General features: G+C 65.5%; 2 protein-coding genes across 6 annotated transcripts; one reads left to right on the forward strand and one right to left on the reverse strand.

Moving 5' to 3' along the window:
- Positions 1 to 449: 449 nt before the first annotated feature.
- Positions 450 to 14,422, reverse strand: SLC4A1 (solute carrier family 4 member 1 (Diego blood group)). 5 transcript variants are annotated; one of them, XM_051640302.1, is made up of 22 exons: positions 12,972 to 13,106; positions 11,735 to 11,825; positions 11,510 to 11,606; positions 10,500 to 10,569; positions 10,257 to 10,357; positions 9,019 to 9,092; positions 8,666 to 8,843; positions 8,423 to 8,558; positions 8,023 to 8,164; positions 7,500 to 7,575; positions 6,752 to 6,936; positions 5,896 to 6,106; positions 5,581 to 5,784; positions 5,200 to 5,348; positions 4,529 to 4,723; positions 3,757 to 3,924; positions 3,427 to 3,516; positions 3,133 to 3,299; positions 2,769 to 3,022; positions 2,504 to 2,673; positions 1,856 to 2,029; positions 450 to 1,245 (listed from the first exon to the last, which is right to left on the reverse strand). In XM_051640302.1, exons 2-22 carry the CDS (start codon positions 11,750 to 11,752, stop codon positions 1,165 to 1,167), a joined length of 2,940 nt encoding a protein of 979 aa, XP_051496262.1. In that variant the 5' UTR covers positions 11,753 to 11,825; positions 12,972 to 13,106; the 3' UTR covers positions 450 to 1,164. The 5 variants fall into 5 exon arrangements, with proteins under 5 accessions (XP_051496262.1, XP_051496261.1, XP_051496260.1 ...); XM_051640301.1 differs by lacking the exon at positions 12,972 to 13,106 and adding an exon at positions 14,350 to 14,422 and having other exon boundaries at positions 5,581 to 6,106; XM_051640300.1 differs by having other exon boundaries at positions 5,581 to 6,106; positions 12,972 to 13,107.
- Positions 13,563 to 22,140, forward strand: RUNDC3A (RUN domain containing 3A). Its single transcript, XM_051640089.1, has 12 exons — positions 13,563 to 13,641; positions 16,662 to 16,815; positions 18,652 to 18,767; positions 18,963 to 19,096; positions 19,672 to 19,757; positions 19,879 to 19,968; positions 20,081 to 20,161; positions 20,285 to 20,450; positions 20,666 to 20,823; positions 21,226 to 21,363; positions 21,521 to 21,627; positions 21,921 to 22,140. Exons 1-12 carry the CDS (start codon positions 13,563 to 13,565, stop codon positions 22,061 to 22,063), a joined length of 1,452 nt encoding a protein of 483 aa, XP_051496049.1. The 3' UTR covers positions 22,064 to 22,140.
- The last annotated feature ends 407 nt before the right edge of the window (positions 22,141 to 22,547 follow it).

Genomic DNA, 22,547 nt, shown 5'->3' on the forward strand with positions numbered 1-22,547 from the left:
AATCCAGGGCAGGATCAGAAGCAGGGGGGATGCTCAGACAATTTGGGATCAATCCCAGTGGAAAAGGAACAAGAGGCAGTCAGCAAGCAAGGGAAAAATCCAGGAAAAAAAAAACAAACCTACATGGATTTAACTGAAAATCTAAAAAATGTCTAAGGAGGAATGATCCTGAGATTAATTAATGAGTGAAATGACACTGCTGGTCTGGTCTGTGGAGTTTAGGCCCTGACCAGGAATCTTTAAAAGAAGCTTTTCTAGAAAAATCTTATTTTTTTATAGAGTTTATCTATAGTTTCTTATATATATACACACACACACACACGGTGGGAGCACAATCAGCCTTTGGAAATAAATTACAACCTCCCTCCCCCCCCCCTCACTGACATCAAATATACAGATCACTCCTTGTAGCTGCTTTGGTTTGGTTTGTTCTTCCTCTTTTTGTGTTGTTTGTTTTTTTTTTTTTTGGGTTTTGTGTCGTTTTTTTTGTTAAGGTGCTTTTTTTGGGGAGCTTTTCCTTCGGATCTCACTGTCTGCCCGGGTGTGAACGGGTTGTTGTTCTTTGGGGGGGGTGTTTTTAGTATGATTGTCTTCGTGGTACGTATCTAACCCCCCCCTCTCTGGACTCTGCACACCCTGGGGATGCTGCGGGTGGTCGTTAGCACTGGGGGGTTGTTTGGGGAAGAGGAGGGTGGGCGGGGGGGGGGAGGGGGGTTCTCTGGGGACAATGAGGGGACCCTGTGTCTTCCCCCCCCCCATCCCCTCTGTGTCACCCTGCCTTCCTCCTCCCTCCTTTTCCTCCCGTTGCTGCTTGTCGTAGCCCCAGGTGGCCTTGGGGACAGGAGAGTGACATGGGACACCCTGTCATGGGGGTGGGGGACAAGCTGCGGGACCCACCCCCGTGGGACCCCCCCCCCCCTCCAGCCCGGGCGCGAAGTGCGGGCGAGATCACGAGATCCAAACTATTTTTTTAAAAAAATGGGGAAAAAAAACCGGGGGGGGGGAAGAAGATGATGAAAAAGGCTCCATTGCCGGGTGCACAGGTAGGGACCGGGGCCGTGTCCCCAAGTCCCCCTTTGTCACCACGGGGTGGCAGCGGTGGGGCTTGAAGCGGGGGGGGGGATGGGGGGGGATGTGGGGACGGGGGGGACGGGGGCCGAGCCCTTAGCTGGGCATCTGCACCTCGTTGTACACGTCTGTCCCCTCCTCCTCGTCAAATGTCACCACCGCGTCATCCGCGTCCAGCTGGAGGGACGGGAGGGGGGTCAGGTGGGGTGGGATGGGATGGGATGGGGATGGGGATGGGGATGGGGATGGGGAGAGGGATCGGGTGAGGGTGGGGACAGGAATGGGGATGGGATTGAGGACAGGGACAGTGACGGGGATGGGGACAGGGATGGGGATGGGGACAGGGATGGGGACAGGAACAGGGACAGGGAAAGGGGTGGGGACAGGGATGGGGATGGGGACAGGGATGGGGACAGGAACAGGGACAGGGAAAGGGGTGGGGACAGGGATGGGTATGGGGACAGGAATAGGGACAGAGACGGGGACAAGGATGGGGTTGAGGACACGGATGGGGAGAGGGACAGGGAGAGGAATCGGGACAGGGAGAGGGGTGAGGGTGGGGACAGGAATGGGGATGGGATTGAGGACAGGGACAGTGACGGGGATGGGGACAGGGATGGGGATGGGGATGGGGACAGGGAGGGGGATGAGGACAGGGAGGGGGACAGGTATGAGGATGGGAACAGGGATGGGGACAGGGATGGGGAAGAGGCTGGGAAGTGGGATGGGCACGGGGAAGGGGGCAGCACCGCGGTGTCCCCAGCCTGTGCCGGGGGGGGCTACGTACACATTTGAGCTCGATGTTGCTGAAGATCTTGGGCAGCAGGAAGCGCCGCAGGGGCACGGTGAGGATGAGGACGAAGGGCAGCGCCAGCGAGGCCGGGGTGGACTTCACCACCCACAGCAGCACCAGCACCACGATCTGCGTGAAGGTGAAGAGGTGCATCCGGCGGGTCCTCACCTGCGGGACCAGGAGCAGAGGGGGTCAGGGGGTGGGTCCAGCACCCCAAACCCTTCCTGGGGTGCTGGGTGATGGGTCCAGCACCCCAAACCCTTCCTGGGGTGTTGGGTGCTGGGTCCAGCACCCCAAACCCTTCCTGGGGTGATGATTGGTGGGTCCAGCATCCCAAACCCTTCCTGGGGTGCTGGGTGATGGGTCCAGCACCCCAAACCCTTCTTTGGGTGCTGATTGGTGGGTCCAGCACCCCAAATCCTTCCTGGGGTGCTGGGTCCAGCACCCCAAACCCTTCTCTGGGTGCTGATTGGTGGGTCCAGCACCCCAAACCCTTCTTTTGGGTGCTGGGTGCTTTGCCCCAAGGAGCCCAATGAAGGTCAGCACCAAAGGATGTTCTCTAGGGACCCCCAAGGAATCACAGGCAGCACCAGGGGGTGCCACAGCCCAGGACACCCCCAGGGTGACACGGGGCTCACTCACCCGAGTGACGTAGGGCTCGTCAGGGTGGTACTTGGGTGGCATCAGCAAGAGCAGGATGCGGTCAAAGAGCTGGATGCCGAAGAGGGAGGTGACCCCCATGTAGAGGAAGATGCCGAAGAGCACGGCCAGCGGGATGAACTTCAGGATGGGCTCCATGAGGATGGAGACGCCTGCGGGGGGGGGAAGGAGAGGTGAGGGCCAGCTGTTGGGGGGTGGGCACAGCCAGGCCTCGCCGCCCAGGGTGGGGGGCACCTCCCCAGCTCACCGATGAGCACGGCCACCAACAAGCCGCTGATGCGCTGCTCCTTGACCTCCAAGATCTGGGCCTTCTCACCGGGGGCCGAGGTCTTGCTCATGACGGTGAGGGCGTTGGCGTGGGTGATGGTGCGGACGGTGGTGGCGCTGAGCCAGGGCATGCCAAAGAGGGCAGCCACCCCCCCCATGGCCACGATCAGCAGCAGGTCCAGGTGGAAGCCTGTGCCCTTCACCAGCTTCCTCTCAGGTTTGCTGACGATGAGGCTGTTGGGGACAGAAGGGGAAGGTGGCAGGTCCCCTCCATCGCTGTCCTGCCAGGCACCCCCTCCCCAGCCCTCCCTTCCCTCCCTCTACCCCTTCTTCCCAGGCCTCACGTGGTGATCTGTGTCTCGAGGAAGATGAGGATGAAGACCAGGAGGGCGGGCACCACGGAGGCAAACATCATCCAGATGGGGAAGGGGGTTTTCTCCCCCGTGGGTTTGATGAACCAGCCCCGGGCCGATCCGTTGGTGACCTCCAGCCCTTTGGGGACATTCAGTTTCTGTATGGGAGCAAAGGTGGAGCAAGGGGACAGGGACAGGACACAGGGATGAGCACTCAGCTCCATGTCCCCTCGTTGGGGACACCTGTCATCCCCCCCCAGCCCTGCCCTCCCTCTGCTCCCAGACCTGCGTGTACGTGTCCTTGATGAGGAAGTCCACCAACGCCATGATGAAGATGGAGATGGGCACCCCAAAGTCCCCAATCAAGCGTCTCACCTGTGGGGACACCATGACCACACTAAACCCATCTGTGTGTTGTGTCCCCTCCACCAAGGGTGTTCCCCCACTCCCCCCATCTGTGTCCCCACTGGCATCAAAGACCTACAGAGGAGCATGCGATGAATTTTGCATGGTCTCAGCCAACCCCTTTTGGGAAACCAAGCCCCTGTTTTGCCCCCATCCATGGTCCAGTGGGGTGGGGGGACACCCATGCCACCCTGACCCCTATGTCCTCACCTTGCCAGGCAGGTAGGCACTGTTCTTGAACTTGCGGAGGAAGAAGGCCAGGAAGAAGGTGCCAGCCATGAGGACAAGGGACAGCAGTGCTGTGTTGGGCTTTGGCAGCTTGGGGTTGAGCAAGTGTTCATCACCATAGTGCTTCTTCAGGGGGTGCTGGCTGAAGATCTGGGGAGGGACAGGGACAGGGTGAGGGTGAGGGAGGACAGGGGTGGGGGAGTGGGATGGTTTCTTTCACACTCAGTTGGAAACGGGGCTGGAGCAGGGGTTGGGGGCATGAGAGGAGATAGAGGAGAGTGCTGGCTTTGCTGGGGACTGGGTGTCACCTGGGGTGTTTGGGGCTGTGGTGAGGTGCACAGGGGCACCTCAGTGTGGCGGGGTTCTGGGGTGTGATGGGGCATGTGGCCTGCCTGTCACCTCTCCAGCCCCACAAATGTCCTTGTGGGTACCCAGTGCATGGGGTGACACTGTCCCATGGCTACCAGCCACCCAAGAAGGGGCTGAGCCAGGGGATGGAGGGAGAAATCAAGGTTCCCTGGGCAGTTCCTGGGCAAAGACCATGTTTGCTGCAGCCCAGGTGGGACATCTGCCTGGGCTTCACCCCCCTGTCCCCAGGTCCCCCTGTGGAGAGAAACAGGAGTCAGGAAACCCTGAGGAAGGGGGAGCAGAGGCTGGGAGCTGGGCTCCATCCCTCCCTTCCATCCTTCACCATTTTCATGGACCACAACCCACAGCCCCCCCCCCCCCTTGCCCCACCGTGGGACCCCCTCACCGTGACAAGCTTGGAGAAGGTCTCGAAGATGAAGATAAGGGAGATGAGGAAGGAGAAGATCTCCTGGGTGTAGCGGGACAGGTAGCGCACCAGGAAGCTGCCCTCACAGGCCACCACCACCAGCACCAGTAGGATCAGCCAGAAGCCAATCCAGACCCGGCCCACGATGTACTCCATGCCATTGGCACTGCAGAACTGGAGACCCAGAGGGGATAGTCCTGTCATCCCCCTGGAGCCCCCAGCATGGGCACCCAGAGGGGCTGGAGCCCAAGGTCTCACGGTGGCCCTGCACTTCCTGCCCGGGGGCTGGGGACAGTGGCACCCCAATGTGGCTGGACTCCTGTGGGATCACCCCTGGCAGCACCCCAATGGTAGCACCTACTTGGTGTCCCCTGCCCTGATGTCACCCCTGCGGTGTCAGCTAACCAGGATGCTATCACCCAGATGGCACCACCCGTGCTGCCACCCCACCAGTGCCATCCTGCACGTGCCATCACCCCTGAGCCACCCCCCCACTCCCATCACCCCCATGTGCCATCACCCAGGTGGCAGCACCCCGTGCTTCTGCCAGGGCTGGGTTGGGGACACCACAAGCCTCCCCCCCGCCCCACACCACGCTGGGACCACCAGCAGTGGGTGGAGGGCACCCAGGGGTGCGGGGGGGCACCCACCGAGTAGAAGGCTTCCTCAAAGACCAGGAGGGGCCCCGAGAAGCCGACGACGAGGAGGGGCTGGGCGCTGAGGAGGCTGAAGAAGACACACTGCACGCAGGTGGAGATGAGCAGCTCCGACACCCCCATCATGCCCTTGGTCTTCTCACCTGGGTGCGGGACACACGCAGAGCCGGTGGGTGCCGGGGCACCCGCCCCTTCCACCCCACACTCCTCAGCACTGGGATCAGGGGGGGGCGATAACCCCAGCTCCCTCCCCCAGGAGCATCCCCGCGGTGCTGCAGGAGGTGACACCCCCTCCCCCCCGCCCTGCGCCCAGCTGGGGGGTGTCCCCGCCCCCCCGCCCCCCCCAAGGCGTCCCCAGCCTGTCCCTCTCGTTACTCAGCAAGCCTCCAAAGGTGACAGCGGGCGACAGCGCCGCGAAGTAGATGAAGATGACAGCGGCCAGACATTGGGGGCTGAGGGCGTCCTTGATGTCACTGAGATACTTGGGGTACCGGCGGCGGATGTCCCGGACCAGCCCCCCAAAAGGTCTCCCCGTCCTGCGCAGGGGGTCGTCATCCTCCGGCGCCGGCTCCTTCAGCCCTGGGGACACAAGCAGGTGGTGATGGAGGGACCTTGCGTGCAATGGGGGGGTTCCCCCCAGCCAGGGGGGTGGGGGATCCTGGGCGGGGGGTTGGGGGTTTCCCTCCATACCCAGGTCTTTCAGGAAGGTGTCTCCCGGGGCTGTCTCGGGGGGCTGGTAGCGGCGGCGGAGCAGCTGGTGCTGCAGCGGGACCAGCGCACGGAGCTGCTGCTCGCTGGGGGTCTCGGTGGGTGGCAGCACGATGCTGGCCTCCAAAAAGTCCTCCACCCCCTTCAGCAGGTCCTGGCGACTCTCAGCCAGGTAGGCGTCCCGGCGAAAGACCTGTAGGGTGGCCCGGGGGATAAAGGGTTCAGTGATCTCTGGGTGCTGCTGGGCACCAAGCAGGATTCTGAGTGTCCCCCGTGGGGATGGGGCAGGGTGGGGATAGGGGGTATGGGGGCATTGGGGCACAGGGGTCTGGGGACAGGCAGCAGGAGGACATGGGGGTATGGGGACATGTGGCTAAGGGGGGGCACGGGGAATGTAGGGCCACAGGAGCATGGGGACATAGTGGCTTAGGCACATGGGGACATTTGGCTCAGGTGTGTGGGGAGATAGGGGCACAAGGACATGGGAGAATGGGGCCACAGGGCCACAGAAGTGTGGGGACAAGGATGCATGTGGTGATGGGGACACGGGGACAGGCGTGCACGGGGACAGTGCGACCCAGGGGGATGAGGACACAAGGTGTGTGGGGACAAGGGGACACAGCAGCATGGGGACACAGGGGCATGAGCACAGCGAGGGAGGTGGCACAAGGTGGATGAGCCCTCTTAGAGGGTGCAGCCCCAGGGCTGGGGACTTCGGGGGTGCTCGGGGGGGGCTGTCATCCTGGAAGGCTGTGGTGGTGGCAGAGCTGGGGGGGGGGTGGCAGTGGTGGTGGTGGTGGCACCATTGGGGGTGGTGGCAGTGGCAGGTGAGCTGTACCCTCTCGGACATCATGGTGGCCACGGCGCGGCCGATCTCGTGGTAGCTGATGTGGGGGGTGTCGGGGCCCAGGACCACCAAGAGGAAGCGGACGGGCAGGGGCACGTCGAGGACACCGTCCAGCGTCACCGCCGCCCGCAGGCGCACGAAGGCCAAGGTCGGCTGCTCCAGGAAGGCTGCACAGCCTGGGGGGAGGATGGGATGGGATGGGATGGGGGTCACGGGGGACTGGGTAGAGGGACATGGGGACACAGGAACACAAGAGCTCCGGGATGTGGGGATATGGAGACATGGGGGACACAGGAGCATGAGGACATTGAAATGTGGGGACATGGGGATATAGAGACAAGGAGACACGGGGGTACAGGGACAGGTGTTGGGAGATGACACAGGCATGGGGACATGGGGGGACAAAAGGAATGGGACGGGGCACACAAAACATGAGGACAGAGAGGCACAGGGGCATTGGAGCATGAGAACACAGGGGCTCAGGGGTGTGGAGAGAAGGGATGTGAGGACAAGGGACATTGGGGACACAGGGCCCAGAGAGCAGCGCTGAGCAGCAGCAGGAGGCGGGGAGGGCTGAGGGTGGGGAGAGGCAAAAAGGTGCAAGAAAAGCAGCAAGTGAGCGAGCAGAGGACACCAGAGCCCCCCCCAGCCCCTGCCCACCACCCCAGCCCCAGCCCCACCACGCCCACCCCATGCCCACCACCTCAGCCCTGTGTCCCCAGCCCCTCTGACCACTCACCCACGAGGACCAGGGTGGCCTCAGCATCCTCAGGGACCTTCTCTTGGAGCTGGGGTTTGGTGGCCCCACTTGGGCTCTGTGGCATGCAGACCAGTGGCAGGAGTCAGCTGGCTGGCCTTGGTGGCTGTCCCCTGCATGTCCCTCTTTGTCCCCTGCATTTCCCTCTCCATCCCTGACGTGTGCCACTCCATCCCCAGTGTGTCCCCCTCTATACCCACTGTATCTCACTCCATCCCTGATGTGTCCCCCTCCACGTCCCCTTCCATCCCTGATCTGTCCCCCTCTGTCCCCAGTGTGTCCCCCTCTATACCCACTCTATCTCACTCCACCCCTGATGTGTTTCCCTCCATCCCAAGTGTGTCCCCCTGGACAACCAGCCTCTCTCACTCCATCTCTGGTGTGTCCCCCTCTGTTCCCTGCGAGAGGGGGCAGCAGCAGCCCTCCCCACACCCTGACCGGACCCTGTACCCCCAAACCCTGCACCCCAGTGCCCGTCTGCCCCCCACTCTGTGTCCCAGCTCGCCTGCTCGGTGCCCGCCAGCCGGCTCATCTCCAGGGGCTGGTGCTCCCGCAGCAGCGGCTGCTCCGCCTCTGCCCGGCCGGTGCCCGAGCGCTGGAGCTGCGCCGGCACCAGGGTCGCGACCGATTCGGCATCGCTGGGATGTCTAGAGCAGCGGAGAGGGGAGGGTTGTATGTGGCATCAGACGGGCCAGCGCCCCTGACCCCCCCCAAAAAAAACCAGTCCCATCCCCGCGGGTGCTTGGGGACCCCCAAACTGGGCTGCGAGGCAAAGCCGAACGGCCAAGGGGATTTTCCACCCCATGCCGGGCTCCAGCAGGACCCACCGGGGCCAGAGCCAAGCCAGACATCAGGCTCTGTGTCTGTCCCCCCTCCCGCCACGGGGCCACCAGCCCCAGCCATACTTGTGCTGCAGCAGCAGCGTCCTCAGGATGTCATCCCGGTCCTGTGGCTTGATCTGCCCCTCGTAGATCATCTGGTCAATGAGGACATGGGCAATGGCCGCCAGCGAGGTGGCCTCTACGTCAAGGAGCACGGCGCCTGTGGGGACACCGCTGTCACCAGCTGGCCGGTGTGGGGTCCTTGCTGTCATTCTGGCCCCAGCCGGGGGTCCCCACCACCGTATTGTCCCCAGCTGAGGTCCCCACCTTTGGCCAAAGCTCGGCGGATCTCCAGGAGGCTGCGGTAGGTCAGGAAGGAGAGATGGGGCTGTCCCCAGTGTCCAGCTTCCTTGAAGTCCTCCTCCAGCTTGAGCCAGTGGCTGGCCTCCATCCAGAACAGCTCCTTTCTGCTGTCCATGACCAGCTCATGCAGCTCCACGTAGCCCTGCAGCCAGAGCCGGGGTGGGAGTCAAGGTCCCCCCTGGCCACACCAGGGAATCCCCAGGAGCACCGGAGCTGCAGCTGTCCATGCCAGCACCCCTGGTGTCCCCAGGAGTTGGTCCCCAGGTGGCCACAGTCTGCCCGCCCCCGGGAATGGGGGTCCCTGGGGCAGCACCCACCTCATGGGTGTCCCGCCGGGACAAGAGCCTCCTGCTTCCTGCCGCCTCCAGGTCCACATCAGTCACCGACGAAGCTGCGAGTGGAGCCACCACCACTTTAGCTGGTCCCTCCCTGACCCCCCCCTGGGCTCTGCTGGAGGCGTCTCCCCCCATCACCCCCACCCCAGACCCACCTGGGATGTGTCCCCTGCTCCATCACCCTCACCTCAGACCTGGTTTGGACTCGCTGGACGTGTCCTTCACCCATTGCCCCATCTCAGCCCCAGCTGTGGTTTGCTGGATGTGTCCCTCCATCACCCCAGCTCCAGCCCCTTGCACCCCCCGCAGCCCACCTCCAGGACAAGGTGACAGTGCGGGGACACCACGGGGGTCAGGGTGAGGCTCACGGCCACGCTCTGCCCCACCACCCTGTCACCAGCACACCCCCAGCACCAAGCACTGCCCCTTAGACCAGGACAGGGACAGCACATCCCCGGCCAGTCAGACCCCAGGAGCTCGAGATGTCCCCATCCCTGTCCCCTGCCTACCTTCGCCCCCCTCCCCGCTCTCCCCACGGCCCCACAGCCCCAGCCCTATAAAGGGGGGGCCGAGCTCCACGCCCGCGGCCGCCCTGTGTGCACCGTCAATCCCGGAGCACTTCGCTTTTGCTGACAGTAAACACCGGCCCGGCCCCCGCCCGCCCGCAGCCACCCGGTGCTGGGGACAGGCTCACCCTGTCCCCCCCGCCCCACCGGGGACCACCGCGGTCCCCTTCCTGTCCTCGGCCAGTTCACCCAGCGGGGTGATGCCGCCGGACACACGTCCTGCTCCTGCTGGATGAAGGATGCTGTGCTGGTGGGACTGGGGACAGGGGGTGTGTGTGTGTGTGTGTGTCCCGGTGTCCCCGACGGCGCTGGCAGCGGCACGTGGGCACGAGCCTGTCCTCGTCCCGGCCGCTGCCGCCACCACCGAGCCGCCCGGCGCCGGCGGCGTTCAGCCCCAAGTGGTTCTTGTCCTCACCCCAAACAAAGACTTTATTTATCCTCAATCAGCGGGCGGTTACGGGCAAGTGGCAGCGGTCACCCCGCCGCCTGCCCCGACGCTCGGGTGACAGTCGCCCCTCGGAGCGCGGGGACACGGGGGTGGCAAAGCCGGGGCGAGCGGTACAACGAAGGGCTATGGGGGGGGGGGGGGGAGGAGGGGTTAAAAGGACAAGCCAGGGCTGGCTTTTGTCCCTTGATGTCCCCACGGTCACTCACGCTGCCCTACGCCACGGTGGCTGGCCTGTCCCGGGGGGACCCCGGCCACACGCCTCCTCCCCTCCAGGTCATAGCATCCCCGGCGGCTGGGCAGGTACTGCCTGCAAAACACACCCCGCCGGGACGAGGGGTCAGCGCCGGCACCCAGGGGTGCCAGCAGCCTCCCCGTGCTGATGCCAGCCGGGTAGGGGAGGGGGGGGGGGGGCAGCCGTGGGGCCCCTCCCCGAATTTGTGGGGACTCACCGCAGGGGCGTCAGCTCCTCGGCTCTGGCCCTCCACGCCTGCAGGGGGGACCCGGTGCCAGCGCCAGCCCCTGCGCAGAACAGGTGGCAGCGTTACCCCCTGGCTGGTGTCACCCCGAATGGGGACCTCAGGGGCTGGGTGCTGGGGGGCCAGGGTGGCCCAAGCACCCCCTCAGGGTGGCGGCTCTGAATCAACCAAGCCTCAGGCAAGGGGATGTTCTGGGGGGTGCAGACCCCTCTGAAGTCCCCTCACCTCCCTCTGGGGCTCAAGGTCATGGCCTCGAGGACCCCAGGTGTCTCCAAGCTCGGCCCCATCTTGGGCACCTGAAGCCCTCAAGCTGGAGGCTACACTTCAGCAGCTCCAGGGCTTTGGATAGAGGTGTCACTGCTTTTGGGCGATGCCACCCCGGGGGCTGCCTGTCCTGCCTGGCCACCCTGGGCTCTGAGTGAGCCCCCTGTCCATGCAACGACAGTACATCTGTGCAACACTGGCACATCTGTGCAATGCTGGCACCCATGCAGCTCTGGCACCCATGCAACGCCGGTGCCCGTGCAGCTCTGGTGCCCATGCAGCTCTGGCACCCATGCAACTCTGGTGCCCATGCAGCTCTGGTGCCCATGCAATGCTGGCACGCATGCAACACGCCTGTGCAACACTAGTGCCCTCACAACAGCTCAGTGTCAACCTGGCACCCCTGGGATGTGGTGCCCATGCAACACTGGTGCCCATCCAACATAGCACCCATGCAGTGCTGGTGCCCCTGCAACATGCCTGTGCTGCCTGGTGCCCATGCAACCCTGGCACCTGCAAAACTCTGGCACCCATGCAACACACCACCCTGAACCACCGGTGCCCCTGCAACATTGTCAGCCCCCTGTGCCACTCCCCATGCAATGCCAGTGCCACCAGCCAAGCAACACTGTCACCTCTGCACCTCTGGTGTCTGTACAACACCGGTGCCCATGCAGTGCCAACCCCATGCAACCCTGGTGCCCACACGTGCCACTCACTGCTCATTTCTCCCAGCGATATGTGGGAGCCCTTGATGCCTGGGTCCTCGTAGCCCTCGGGGTCCAGGCTCCTCCTCATCCTCTCCTCGTAGGCCTCCTGTGGGATAGAGACAAGCAGGCTCAGCAGGGACCGGCACCCCCAGGTCCTTGCCGGGGCTGTGCCGGGGACAGGAACGGGCAGGGGGAGCAGAGGCAGAGCCGGGGCTTGGGGCCGGGGGTCCCTACCTGGCCGGGCCCCTCCATGGCTCCAGGCTCGGCCCCCGCTGCCGCCTCGCTGCGTCCCGGCAGTCAGCCCGGCGGCACCATAACCCGGTCTCTAACCGGGAACGGGGGGAAAGGGAGAGAAAATACGTTAGGAGAGGCCAGGGCAGCGCTCGGTGCGCCCCGGGATGGGGGTTTATCCCCTGGGATGGGGCTGGTACTGGATGCCGGGACCATTCCCACAGCCCCTGGCCCCGTAACCCGCTCCCCGCTGGCCGGGAGGGGCCGGGGGTCCCCGGGGACGCGGTGCCCTGCCCTGTGCCATCCGCGGTGGGAACAGACGTCAGGCGACGGCAGATTCCCGGCAGCTTGCCACCGGGAACACGGCAGAGCCCCGGCAGCTTCCCACCGGGAACACGGCACCCTCCCCAGCCCACGCCTGCCCACGCACGCCTGCTGGTCCCACCGCGCCCCCGCACCCAGGGTCAGGTCCCGTGTGGACCCATGCCCAAGGACTGGGGTCCCATCTAGACCCTCACACATAGGTGGGGTCCTATCTAGACCCACGCACAGGGGTTGGGGATCCCACGCTGTCGCCCCCGGCAAGCCCCCGCCAGGCCCTTGGCAGAGCAGTGGGGTGAGAAAGGAGAAACTGAGGCACAGCGGTGCTCACAGGTGCCTCTGGAAGCGGGACGGCACGCGCACCCTGCAGCAACCCGGGGCGTGCAGGGGGGAGACCCTGCTGCCCCCCCCCCCACCTTCCCTCAGCACCCAAATCCTCTGCAGCCCCCCGGGCGGTGGGTGGGTGGTTGGAGGGGGGAAGGTGAAGCCGGTGTCTGCACCCCATCTCCCTGTGCCCCCCCCGGGATGCCCGTCCGGCCCCCCCGCAGCTGCCCCGGGGTCGTACCGGGGGAAAACCGCCAGGGGGAGCCCTGTCCCAGCACACCGCCCCCCCCACCCCTCCCCGGGGCAGCCCCGGGGGGACCCAGGCGTCCGGGCCCCCTGATCTCCCATAACCCCTCACCCCCCATGACCCCCCACCTGTCCCCCAGCCCACAGCCTCCTGGGGTGGTCCCACCAAGCTCCCTCCTGCCCCAGCCCCCTGGGGGGACGCCCCAGGTTTGGGTGGGGGGGACGGGTGGAACGGGAACTCCGGCTGCCCCCCCGGCACCGCGGCCCAGGGGGGGGTGCTCGGCGAGGAGGGTTGCAAGGTCAGGGCTTGGGAGGGGCTTTGGGGGGGACCAGCTCCCCCAGATCTCACCAGGGTGATGCCGGCGCTCGCTCCCGGCGGGGGCGGCGGGACCCGGGAGGGGGGTGTCACGGAGACCCCGTTGGGGCTGCGGGATCCCCGACGGGGACGCGGGAGCCGCGGCGGGGCCGCGGGAACCGGGACAGCTCCGGACCCGGCCTCCTCCTTCCTGCCCCGCCTGGCCCCGCAGCGTCGGCTGCCCCCGGTCCCCCCAGGCCGGTACATCCCGGGGCCCCCCGGCCCCCCCAGCCCCGCCGGTGGCTCTTGCATCAGCCCGGTGCTCCGAGCTGTGCCCCGCTGATAACGGCCGGGCCCCCGCCCCGCTCTCCCCACTGCCCCCCGCCCTGCCCCAGGGCCGGGCTGAGGGGCTGAGGGGCTGCGACGTGAGGGGCACCCTGTGCCCAGGTCACCCCGACCCGCCAGAGCAGTCCCTGTACCACCCGGCACCGTATGGAGCCCGTACATCCCACACGGGGTGTGCGGAACAAACCCCACCTCCCCGCTCCAGGCACTTCGTGTGTGCACAGTATAGAGCCCAAACCTCCCCCAGGATACCCCCCATGGGCACCATATAGAGCCCAAACCTCCCCCAGCATACCCCCCATGGGCACCATACAGAACCCGTATCTGCTGCACCACAACGTGCTCAGTATAGAGCCCATAGCTCCCACACCCGTGCATGGTATGGAGTCCATACCTCCCAGACCACACAGCTGGTGTGACTCGGGACCAGGCTGACACCTTCTGTGCCATATATCCAGTATGGCTCAGCACACAGCCTGTACTTCCCAAAGCACACATTGCACAAGCTCAGTATAGAGCCCATACATCCCATCCCATCCCTGCAGTGTGGCTGGGATCCCTCAAGCAATAGGCACCCAACGTGGCTCAGCATGGATCCCATACATCCCACGCCATCCACATGGCACAGCTGGACTCCCTCCTGCAGTGGGTACCACCACAGCTCAGTATGGATCCTATACATCCCATCCCATCCCATCCCTGCAGCGTGGCTGGGATCCTTCAGGCAGCAGGTACCCAACGTGGCTCAGCATGGATCCCATACATCCCACACCACCCATGGAATGCAGCTCAGCTCCCTCCCACAGTGGGCACCAGCCTCAGTATGGATCCCATACATCCCACACCATCCATACAGGGTGCCTGCGATTCCTTCCACAGCGGGTGTCCCCCCCCCGGGGCTCAGCATGGATCCCACACCTCCCTGGCCCACAGCATCTCCCAGCCCAGCACCCCCCCAACTGACAGCCCTACAGACCCCACTCCACGCTGGGGTCACCCAGGGCTGTTCCCCCCACCCCACCTGGCCCCACCGTTCCCCCAACCCCCTCGGGACACCCCGAGATGCCACCCGTGACCCCGCACCTACCCTTGGGGTGCCTCCGCGCCACCCCTGCCCGCGCTCTGCCCGCCGGAGAGAGCCCAAATGCCCTGAGTCACGCTCACCTCCCTAATCTTCCCCCCCCCCTCCTCGGGCTCACCCGGCCCCCCCGGGGCCCCCCGTAAACAAGGATTATCGGGGTGCAACATCTTGCGCCGTCGAGGCTGCGCCCTGCCCGTTCCCTGCCCGTTCCCTGCCCGCATCCCTTGCTCCCCCCCCCCAGCCCGGCTAGGCCAGCTCGCTCTCCCGGTGACCCCCCCAAATCACCACCCCCCCCACTATCTTGCTTACGAGGCTCCGGGTTTCCCTGCGGGGAATCCCCGGGAACCCCCCCGGGCTGTCCCCCCTCCTCCCCGCGGGTTGGGGTTTCTCTCCTTAAAAAAAAAAAAAAAGGGTGAAAAAAAAAAAAAGAAGGGGTTCCCGGGGAGGTTCCCCCCGCCTGGGTGCGGGGGGGGGGGAGGGCAGAGGGTGCGGGGTGGGGGGGGACACGGCCGGGGCTCCGTCTGTCCCCCGGGATCACCGGCCCCGGGGGGTGGGATGGGCAGGGCTGCCCCCATGCAGGGAGAGGGCTGTGGGTGCACACGTGTGTGTGTGTGCACATCTGTGAGTGTGTGTGCACATCTGTGTGGGTGCACCCATCTGTGTGTGTGCGCACATCTGTGTGGGTGCACACATCTGTCTGTGTGTGTACACATCTCTGTGTGTGTGTCTGTGCACATCTGTGAGTGTGTGTGTGCATGAGCACATCTGTGAGTGTGTGTGTGCATATATATGTGTGTGTGTGCACATCTGTGAGCATATGTGTGTACATCTGTGTGTGTGTGCACCCATGCTAGGTGCACATGAACACACACACCTGTGTGCATATTTGTATTTGCACACGTGTGTGCACACGAGCGTGCATGCGTGTGCCCGCTCCGGAGTGTGCGCACGTATTTGCACACGCGTGTGTGAGCGGGTTTGCAGAGCCGGGGCTGCACGCCTGGGAGTGTGTCCCCACCTTCGCAGCCTCCCGAGAGGGCTCCCGGCCCCCAGCCCCAAACCCCGGGATGTGGGGAAAGGCCTGGGGTACCCGAGCCCCCCCTCCTCCCCCCCCCCCCCACACACACCCCGGTCACCCCAGAGCCTGGGGACACCCGTGGGGACATCCCAGCTGCTCGTGCCCCGGCCGTGGGGTCGGGATGGTGCCGAGGGGACCCCCCGGGCTGGGCCCCGCTGGCCTGTCCCCCCCCTTGGGGCAGGGAGGGGGGGCAGCTGCGGGCTGGGCGCTCCGATAACGGCCCCGGCGTTATCTGGGGCTGCCAAGGGCCCCCTCCCTGCAGCACCCCGGGGGGTTTGGGGGTCCCTCCCCTGCGGGGTGTCCCGCTGCCCTTCAGCTGGGCGCGCTTTGCAGGGGCAGAGGGGGAGTGGGGCACCCCGGGGGGGCACAGAGGAAGGGGGGATGTGTCCCCAGGGTTGTGGCGTGGGGGGGTTGCCTCTCTGCTCAGGGTGACTCTGATTTATCCGGGTGCTGCGGTGGGGGGGGGGGACTTGGGTGCCCGTGGTATTCACCCCCCTTCCCGATTTCTCTGTCACATCAGTGGGGAAACTGAGGCACGGCACAGGAGGAAGAGCATTGTGGGGTTCCCCCCCCCCCCCCCTCGGCACAGCCAGCCCTGGGGGGGTGCGCTCCCCCACTGCCCCTGCTTTGGGGGGGGGTTTCCCACGCACCCCCAGACCCCATGGGGGGGAGTGATGCTCAGCATCCCCCCAAGGAGGGGACGTGAGGCAGGGAGGGGGCAGCCGGGGGCTGGGGGCGTGTGACCCCCCTCCCAGTTATCCTGGGGGGCTTCCCAGGGTCCATCTGCAGCCTGTGTGTGTGGGTTCCCCCCCCCCCCATAGCTCTGCCCACAGTGTCCCCACGGGTGGCAGGTCACGGCGAGGGGCTGAGTCTTGCAGAGAGAAGCCCCCCCACGAGGCGTGGGGGGGGGACACCGCTGCCCCCCACCTTCACTTTCCCCGTTATTTCCCACCCCCTTCACCTCCCCTAGGACCGATATATTTATATATATTTTTTGGGGGTGTGGGGGGGAGGCGGGGAGAGGAGCAGGCCCCTCATCCCTTTTAATTTGGGGGGGGGGGGGGGGGGGGGGGGGGAGGCGCACGGGCCCGTTGCCGTGGGTATCATCGGAGGAAAAAAGCCTGCGCGGGGTTTGGGGGGAGGGGAGGGGGGGGGGGGGGGGGAGGTGGAGAAGGGCGTGAGGGGGGATGGGGGGGGTGGGTAGAGGGGGGGGGTGAGGGAAAAAAAAAAAAAGAAGCAGGTGGCCCACGGGAGAAAGGGGCCATCGGCCGTGGCCTTGCGGCGCGGGGCGGGAGGAGCCGGCTGCGGGCTGCCATGGCTCTGGGGCTCTCCTCCAAGAAAGCCTCTTCCAGGAACATCGCCGTGGAGAGGAAAAACCTCATCACTGTCTGCAGGTGGAGGGGGGGGGGGGGGAAGGAAAAGGAAAGACCCTTTTGGGGTTGGGGGGGGTGGGGGGGTGGGGGGGTATTGGCCTGGATCTGATGGGGGTACCCCAAAATAACGGCGGGGGTGTGGGGTGAAGGTGGGGAGAAGCAGGAGCACTGAGGCTGGGGGGTGGATGGAGGTGGGGGGAGGGGGAAGGAAGAGGAGGGGTGGGGGGGAAAGGGTAAGGGGGGGTGGGAGGGCTGGGGGGGGTTCATCACACCCCCACCCCCCCCCCCGCGGCCCCTTCGCCCCGAGGGGTGGATTTATTTGTTGATGCTGGATTTGGTTGTTTTATTGGGGGGAGGGGGGGGGGTTAGAAATTGGAGCAAGGGAGGAGGAGGATGGGGATGCGGGGAAAGGATGGGGGTGGGCTTGGAAGGGGTGGTGGGGCCGGGGCGCTGGGGCTGGGGGGGCCTCGGGGGGTGCGATGGTTGCGGGGGGGGTTGGGGACACAACGACAACATGGAGGGTGCCGGGGGTGGCGGGGAGGGGCGGGAGGGGATGCGGGGGGGAGCGGGGAGTGTGGGGGGGGCTGGTGCCCGGGGCAAGCGGGGCTCCGGGGGGTGGGGGGGAGGGTTGAGGACCCCCCTGCGGGCGGGGGGCCCAGGAAGTGACGTCAGATCTTCCCCCCCCCCTCACCGCTCCGGGCGGCAGGGATGGAGGCGGGGATGGAGGATGAGGGTTGCCATGGTGATGGCCGGCTGGACCGAGGCAGGGGATGGGGGGACAGGGATGGCGTGGGAGGGGCTGGTGGGCCCTGCCTGTTCCCGGCCCCCACACACGGGGATGGGGTGATGCCCCTCCCCCACCCCTGACCTCTGGTCAGGACCTGCTTGTGTTGGGCTGTGACCAGAGCCTGGCCCCAGGGTGCTGGGGGGGACCTGAGGGGCACCAAGGCTTGGGGTGACCCACAGGTCCTGCTCTTGGGGTCTGGGGGACCCCAGGGCTTCTCATCATGGCAGGGGCACCTGCTGTCATGGCATCAGGACCCCCAGAGCTCCTTGCCATGGCATGGGGCACTTCTACACTCCACTGTCATGACATGGGGACACCCGGGTCTTGTCACTGTGGTATGGAGCACCTCCCAGACCTGCTGTCATGACATGGGGACCCCCTGGATCTCCTTGCCATGGCATGGGGCACCTCTAGATCCACCTGTCACGACATGGGGTCCCCCAGGTCTCTTTGCTATGGCATGGGGCACCTCCAGACCCCACTGTCATCACATGGAGGCCCTCCAGGGCTCCTTGTCACATCACAGAGCACCTCCAGACCCCTCATCCTGACACCAGGGTATCTCCAGACCTCACTGCCCTGCCACGAGCCACCTCCAGACCCCACTACCACGACGAGTCATCCTCCACCTGCCGTCACGGGGACCCCCAGCCTCACCCTTCCCCCCCTCAACATGCCCGTGACCCACAGATGGGGTGATCCCCACCTGCCCCATCCCTGCTGTCCTGCTGGGCTCAGCAGGTTTCACGTCTTGGGCATCTCTCCTCGGAGCACGAGCACCGGGCGGAAGGGGAAACCATCACCGCCCGCGCACGGCCGGGGAGGAAGGGGCCTTTGTTCGCCCTTCCTGGCCACTCGCACGGCGGGGGAGCAGCGGCCGCCCCGCCGGGATCCCGGGGGACACGGGGACAAGGGGGGGTCAGGGAGGCACAGCTCAGCCCACCGCCCTCTTCCTGCGCCGCAGCCAACGCCTGCAAAAGCGTTTTGCTCGCGCCCCTCGGGGGGTGCTGGGGGGGCTGTCCCTTCCCCCCCCCCCCCCCACCGTGTGACACCCGTGCCCCCCCCGCCAGGTTCTCGGTGAAGAGCCTGCTGGACAAGTACACGGCAGATCCCATCGACGACTCCTCCGAGGAGTTTGTTAATTTTGCTGCCATCCTCGAGCAGATCCTCAGCCACCGCTTCAAAGGTAACGGTGGCTCCTGGGGACAAGTGCCCGAGCAGCTCCTGGCGCGTCCCTGTCCCCATCCCTGCACCACACGGTGGATGGGGATGCATGTGGTGGCAGCTGGGAGCGTGTCCAAGCTCCAGCTTGGAGCTTCCTGGGCCGGTGGGGGTTGCCAGCACTGCAGCCCCCCCAGACACAGCCCCTGGGTCCCCGCAGGCCCCATCAGCTGGTTCAGCTCCGATGGGCAGCACGGCTTCTGGGACTACATCCGCCTGGCCTGCAGCAAGGTCCCCAACAACTGTGTCAGCAGCATCGAGAACATGGAGAACATCAGCACCTCCAGGGCCAAGGTCAGGAAGGTGCCAGCCCCAGCCCTGTCTTTATCCTTGTCCCCATTCCTGTCCCTGCCCGTTTCCATTCACACCCTGTCCCTGGCACAAGACCCCATCCCTGTTGCCATCTCCATTACACTCCCAGCTCCATCTCCACCTCCATCTCAATCCCATCTCCATCTCAATCCCGTTCTCATCCTCACCTTCATCTTCATCCTCATCTCCGTCCCATCCCATGTCTATTCCATCCTGTTCCCATCCTCCCCATTCCCATCTTTCTCAATTCCACTCCCGTTCTCATCTCATCCTCACCCCCCTCACATCACCATTCCCACCCCATCCCTGTCCCATCCCCTCTGTCCCCATCACCTCTGCCCTCCTGCAGCCCCATCTCAGCCCACAGGGTCACTGGTGTGAAACAGGAGCTGTGGGGCCCTGTGGGGGGATAATGGGGCCAAAAGCAGGTTCTGGGTGGAGACCACCCCCAGCAGGCAGGAACATGGTGGGGGGGGGAGCAGCCAAGGGTGGCATCTGAGGAGTGGCCGATGGTGGCCCTGGTCCTCAGGGTGTTCCCATGGGATTGTGCTTTGCAGGGCCGGGCCTGGATCCGTGTGGCACTGATGGAGAAGCGCATCTCCGAGTACCTGACCACGGCCCTGCGGGACACACGGACCACCAGGTGAGCAGCCTGGGCCACGGCCCTGTGCCCACCCCGGGGGGCTGGGGGTGGTGCCGGGTGGGACTGAGGGCTGTGTTGAGGAGCTGGAGGGGGCAGGTGGCACCAGGATTTACCCCTGCAGGCGGTTTTATGAGGACGGGTCCATCATGCTGCGGGAGGAGGCCATGGTGCTCACGGGGATGCTCGTCGGGCTCGGCACCATCGACTTCAGGTAGGGATAGGTGACATAGTGGGACATGGGGACCCTGCCCTGAGTGTCTCTCTCCCACTCCAGCCCCCTGGGGCTGCTCTGAATCTCTGCTCCTTCTCCTGCCACCCCTCAGCTTCTGCCTGAAGGGTGAGGTGATGGATGGGAAGATGCCCATGGTCATTGACTACACACCCTACCTGAAGTTCACACAGAGGTAAGAGCTGGGGTGGCCTCCCTGGGGTGGTGTCTCTCCCCCAACACCCTGGTGGGGCTCAGCTGGGCTCTCCCCACCCATGCCAGCCCCTTGCTGTCCCCACCGAGCCCCTGTACCCCCCAGGTACGACCACCTGAGCGAGGAGGAGGAGCGGGGCAGCGTGGAGAGCAGCACGAGTGAGGACAGCTCCCCCGACCACCCCTACCTGCCCCTGGTCACTGATGATGACAGCTGGTACAACAAGTGGCGCAAGATGGAGAAGAAATTTCGCATTGTTTATGCCCAAAAGGTACCAGGAGCTGGGATGAGACCACCTGGATACCCACCCCCCTGGGATGCTCCAGCCCAGAGCATCCTCCCACTGCATCCCTGCTTCCACAGCCTGGTGGCACCCACAGCCCTTCATGCCACTGTTGTCTTCTCCTTGTCACCCTGGGTGGCCCTGGGGACGTGGGGGGTCCTGATGGGGGGCAGCAGGGTGTTGCTGATGGTGGCCTTGCACAGGGGTACCTGGAGGAGCTGGTGAGGCTGCGGGAGTCGCAGCTGAAGGACCTGGAGGCGGAGAACAAGCAGCTGAAGCTGCGCCTGGAGGAGGTGATGGTGCAGAACCAGCTGGAGAAGAGGGAGCTGGAGGGTGTCATCCTGGAGCTGCAGGAGCAGCTGTGAGTGGGGACCTGCTGCTGCTGGGCCTGGCTGGCTGCGGGGGGGGTGTCATATGGGCTTTGGGTGGGTGCTGGGTCCCCAGTGCCCCATCGACCCTGAGGGGCAGGGTGGGTGGTGGTCCCTGGCATCCCATCTGCCCTGTGGGGTGTGACGGGTGGTGGGTTCCCAGGGTGCTTGTATGCCCTGTGGGACACAGAGGGTCCCCAGTGTCCCATTTGCTCCATGGGATGGGTGGCAGGTCTCCAGTACTCAGATGCCCCACATGTGCTGTAAGACGTGGAGGGTCCCCAGTATCCCACATGTCCCGTGGGACATGGTGGTTCCCCAGTGTCCCATCTGCTCCTGGCAGGTCCCCGGCACTCGTGGCTGTGCCGGGTGCTGAGCACCCACCTTTGCCACAGGACAGGGCTGATCCCCTGCGAGAACCCACAGCTGGCCCAGGCCTCCAAGGAGATGGTGACACCTCTGGTGAACCAGTGGCCCTCGCTGGGGACCCTCAACGGCAACGAGAGCAGCTCGGACAGCAAGTTCTACAGGAGGTAAACCCCCTCCAAGTGGGGCAGAGCCACCCTGACCCTGTGCCCCGTCCCGCCCCGGGGAGGGGGGTCTGCCCTGGCCAGGGGACAGGCAGAGGGGCTGGCCCTGGTTGCCGGGGCTGTGGTGGGCGCGGGGGGGCTCAGGGCGGTCCCTCCGCAGGAACAGCTTCGTGAGCACCGACCAGCTCTCGGCCGAGAACAGCCTCAGCTCCGACTCCCAGTGCCTGGGCGAGGGCAAGCGCGAAGGCGAGCCCTGGGGGCCCTTGGGTAAGACCCCCTCCCCACCGTAGGGTGCCCCGGGGCGGGGGGGCTCAGCATGTCCCCCCCCCCTCCCACTTCCCCTACCCGGCACGCACCCAGGCGCCTGGACCCCTCCAGCATCTCCCCTCCCCATGCTGGGGATGCTGTCCCAACAGGGCAAGGACACCCGGGTCCCCCACGGAAGGGTGGTCCCCATCCCCATCCATTCCCCACCCCCCGCGGCAGGGCTGGGCTGTCAGGCCGCGGTGCCCCCCACCCCCCCAATCCTCAGGACCCCCCCCCCCGCTCTGTGCCCGCAGGGAAGGACCCCACGCCCTCCATGCTGGGGCTCTGCGGTTCCCTGGCCTCCCTGCCCAGCTGCAAGTCCCTGGCCAGCCTCAAGTCCAACGAGTGCCTGGTGAGCGACAGCACCCAAGCCAGCCCCACCCGCAGCCCCAGCTGAGACCCCCGGCCCCCTCGCCGCCCCACGGCCCGGCTGCCCAGCCCACGGCAGAGGACTGATCTCGCCACCCCGGGACCACCGAGGGACTCGTCGAACCCACCGGAGAAGCTGGGGATGGGTGTCCCCTTCCCCATCTTGACACCCCCCCCCCTGGCCGGCACCTCGGCGCCCCAGCCTGGTCTGGAGCCATGGACCTGTTGGGATGGGGATGCCGGACCCACGGGAGCTGGGGATGGGATGGGGGGACACACAAACTGTGCTGTGGGGGGACACTGGGAGCGACTGCTGCTGGGGGGGCAGGGGAAGGGGGGGGCAGGGCCAAAAGCCCCGAGGTGTCCGTCTGTCCTGCTCATCCCTCGGGCACCCACCCGGGCTCTGCCTGCCCTCTAGTGCCCAGCCTCCCCCCGGCCCCCCCTTTGGGGACCAGCTGTCCCCCCCTTCTTGCAGCAACATCCCCACGACAGGGACAGGGCCCCCTCCTCCC

The sequence above is a fragment of the Apus apus genome, chromosome 25, assembly GCF_020740795.1.
Source record: "Apus apus isolate bApuApu2 chromosome 25, bApuApu2.pri.cur, whole genome shotgun sequence".
Lineage (NCBI taxonomy): Eukaryota > Metazoa > Chordata > Aves > Apodiformes > Apodidae > Apus > Apus apus.

What these genes read in the sequence shown, in the direction of transcription:
- RUNDC3A (XM_051640089.1), top strand. Translation starts at nt 13,563, where the DNA reads ATGGGCACCATACAGAACCCGTATCTGCTGCACCACAACGTGCTCAGT. An exon ending in CGGGACACACGGACCACCAG is followed by an intron (nt 19,758 to 19,878) that starts GTGAGCAGCCTG and finishes TTACCCCTGCAG; the next exon opens with GCGGTTTTATGAGGACGGGT. An exon ending in GACAGCAAGTTCTACAGGAG is followed by an intron (nt 21,364 to 21,520) that starts GTAAACCCCCTC and finishes GTCCCTCCGCAG; the next exon opens with GAACAGCTTCGTGAGCACCG.
- SLC4A1 (XM_051640301.1), bottom strand. An exon ending in GTGCCTACCTGCCTGGCAAG is followed by an intron (nt 3,517 to 3,756) that starts GTGAGGACATAG and finishes GTGTCCCCACAG; the next exon opens with GTGAGACGCTTGATTGGGGA. An exon ending in TCAAGGACACGTACACGCAG is followed by an intron (nt 3,300 to 3,426) that starts GTCTGGGAGCAG and finishes GCTCCCATACAG; the next exon opens with AAACTGAATGTCCCCAAAGG.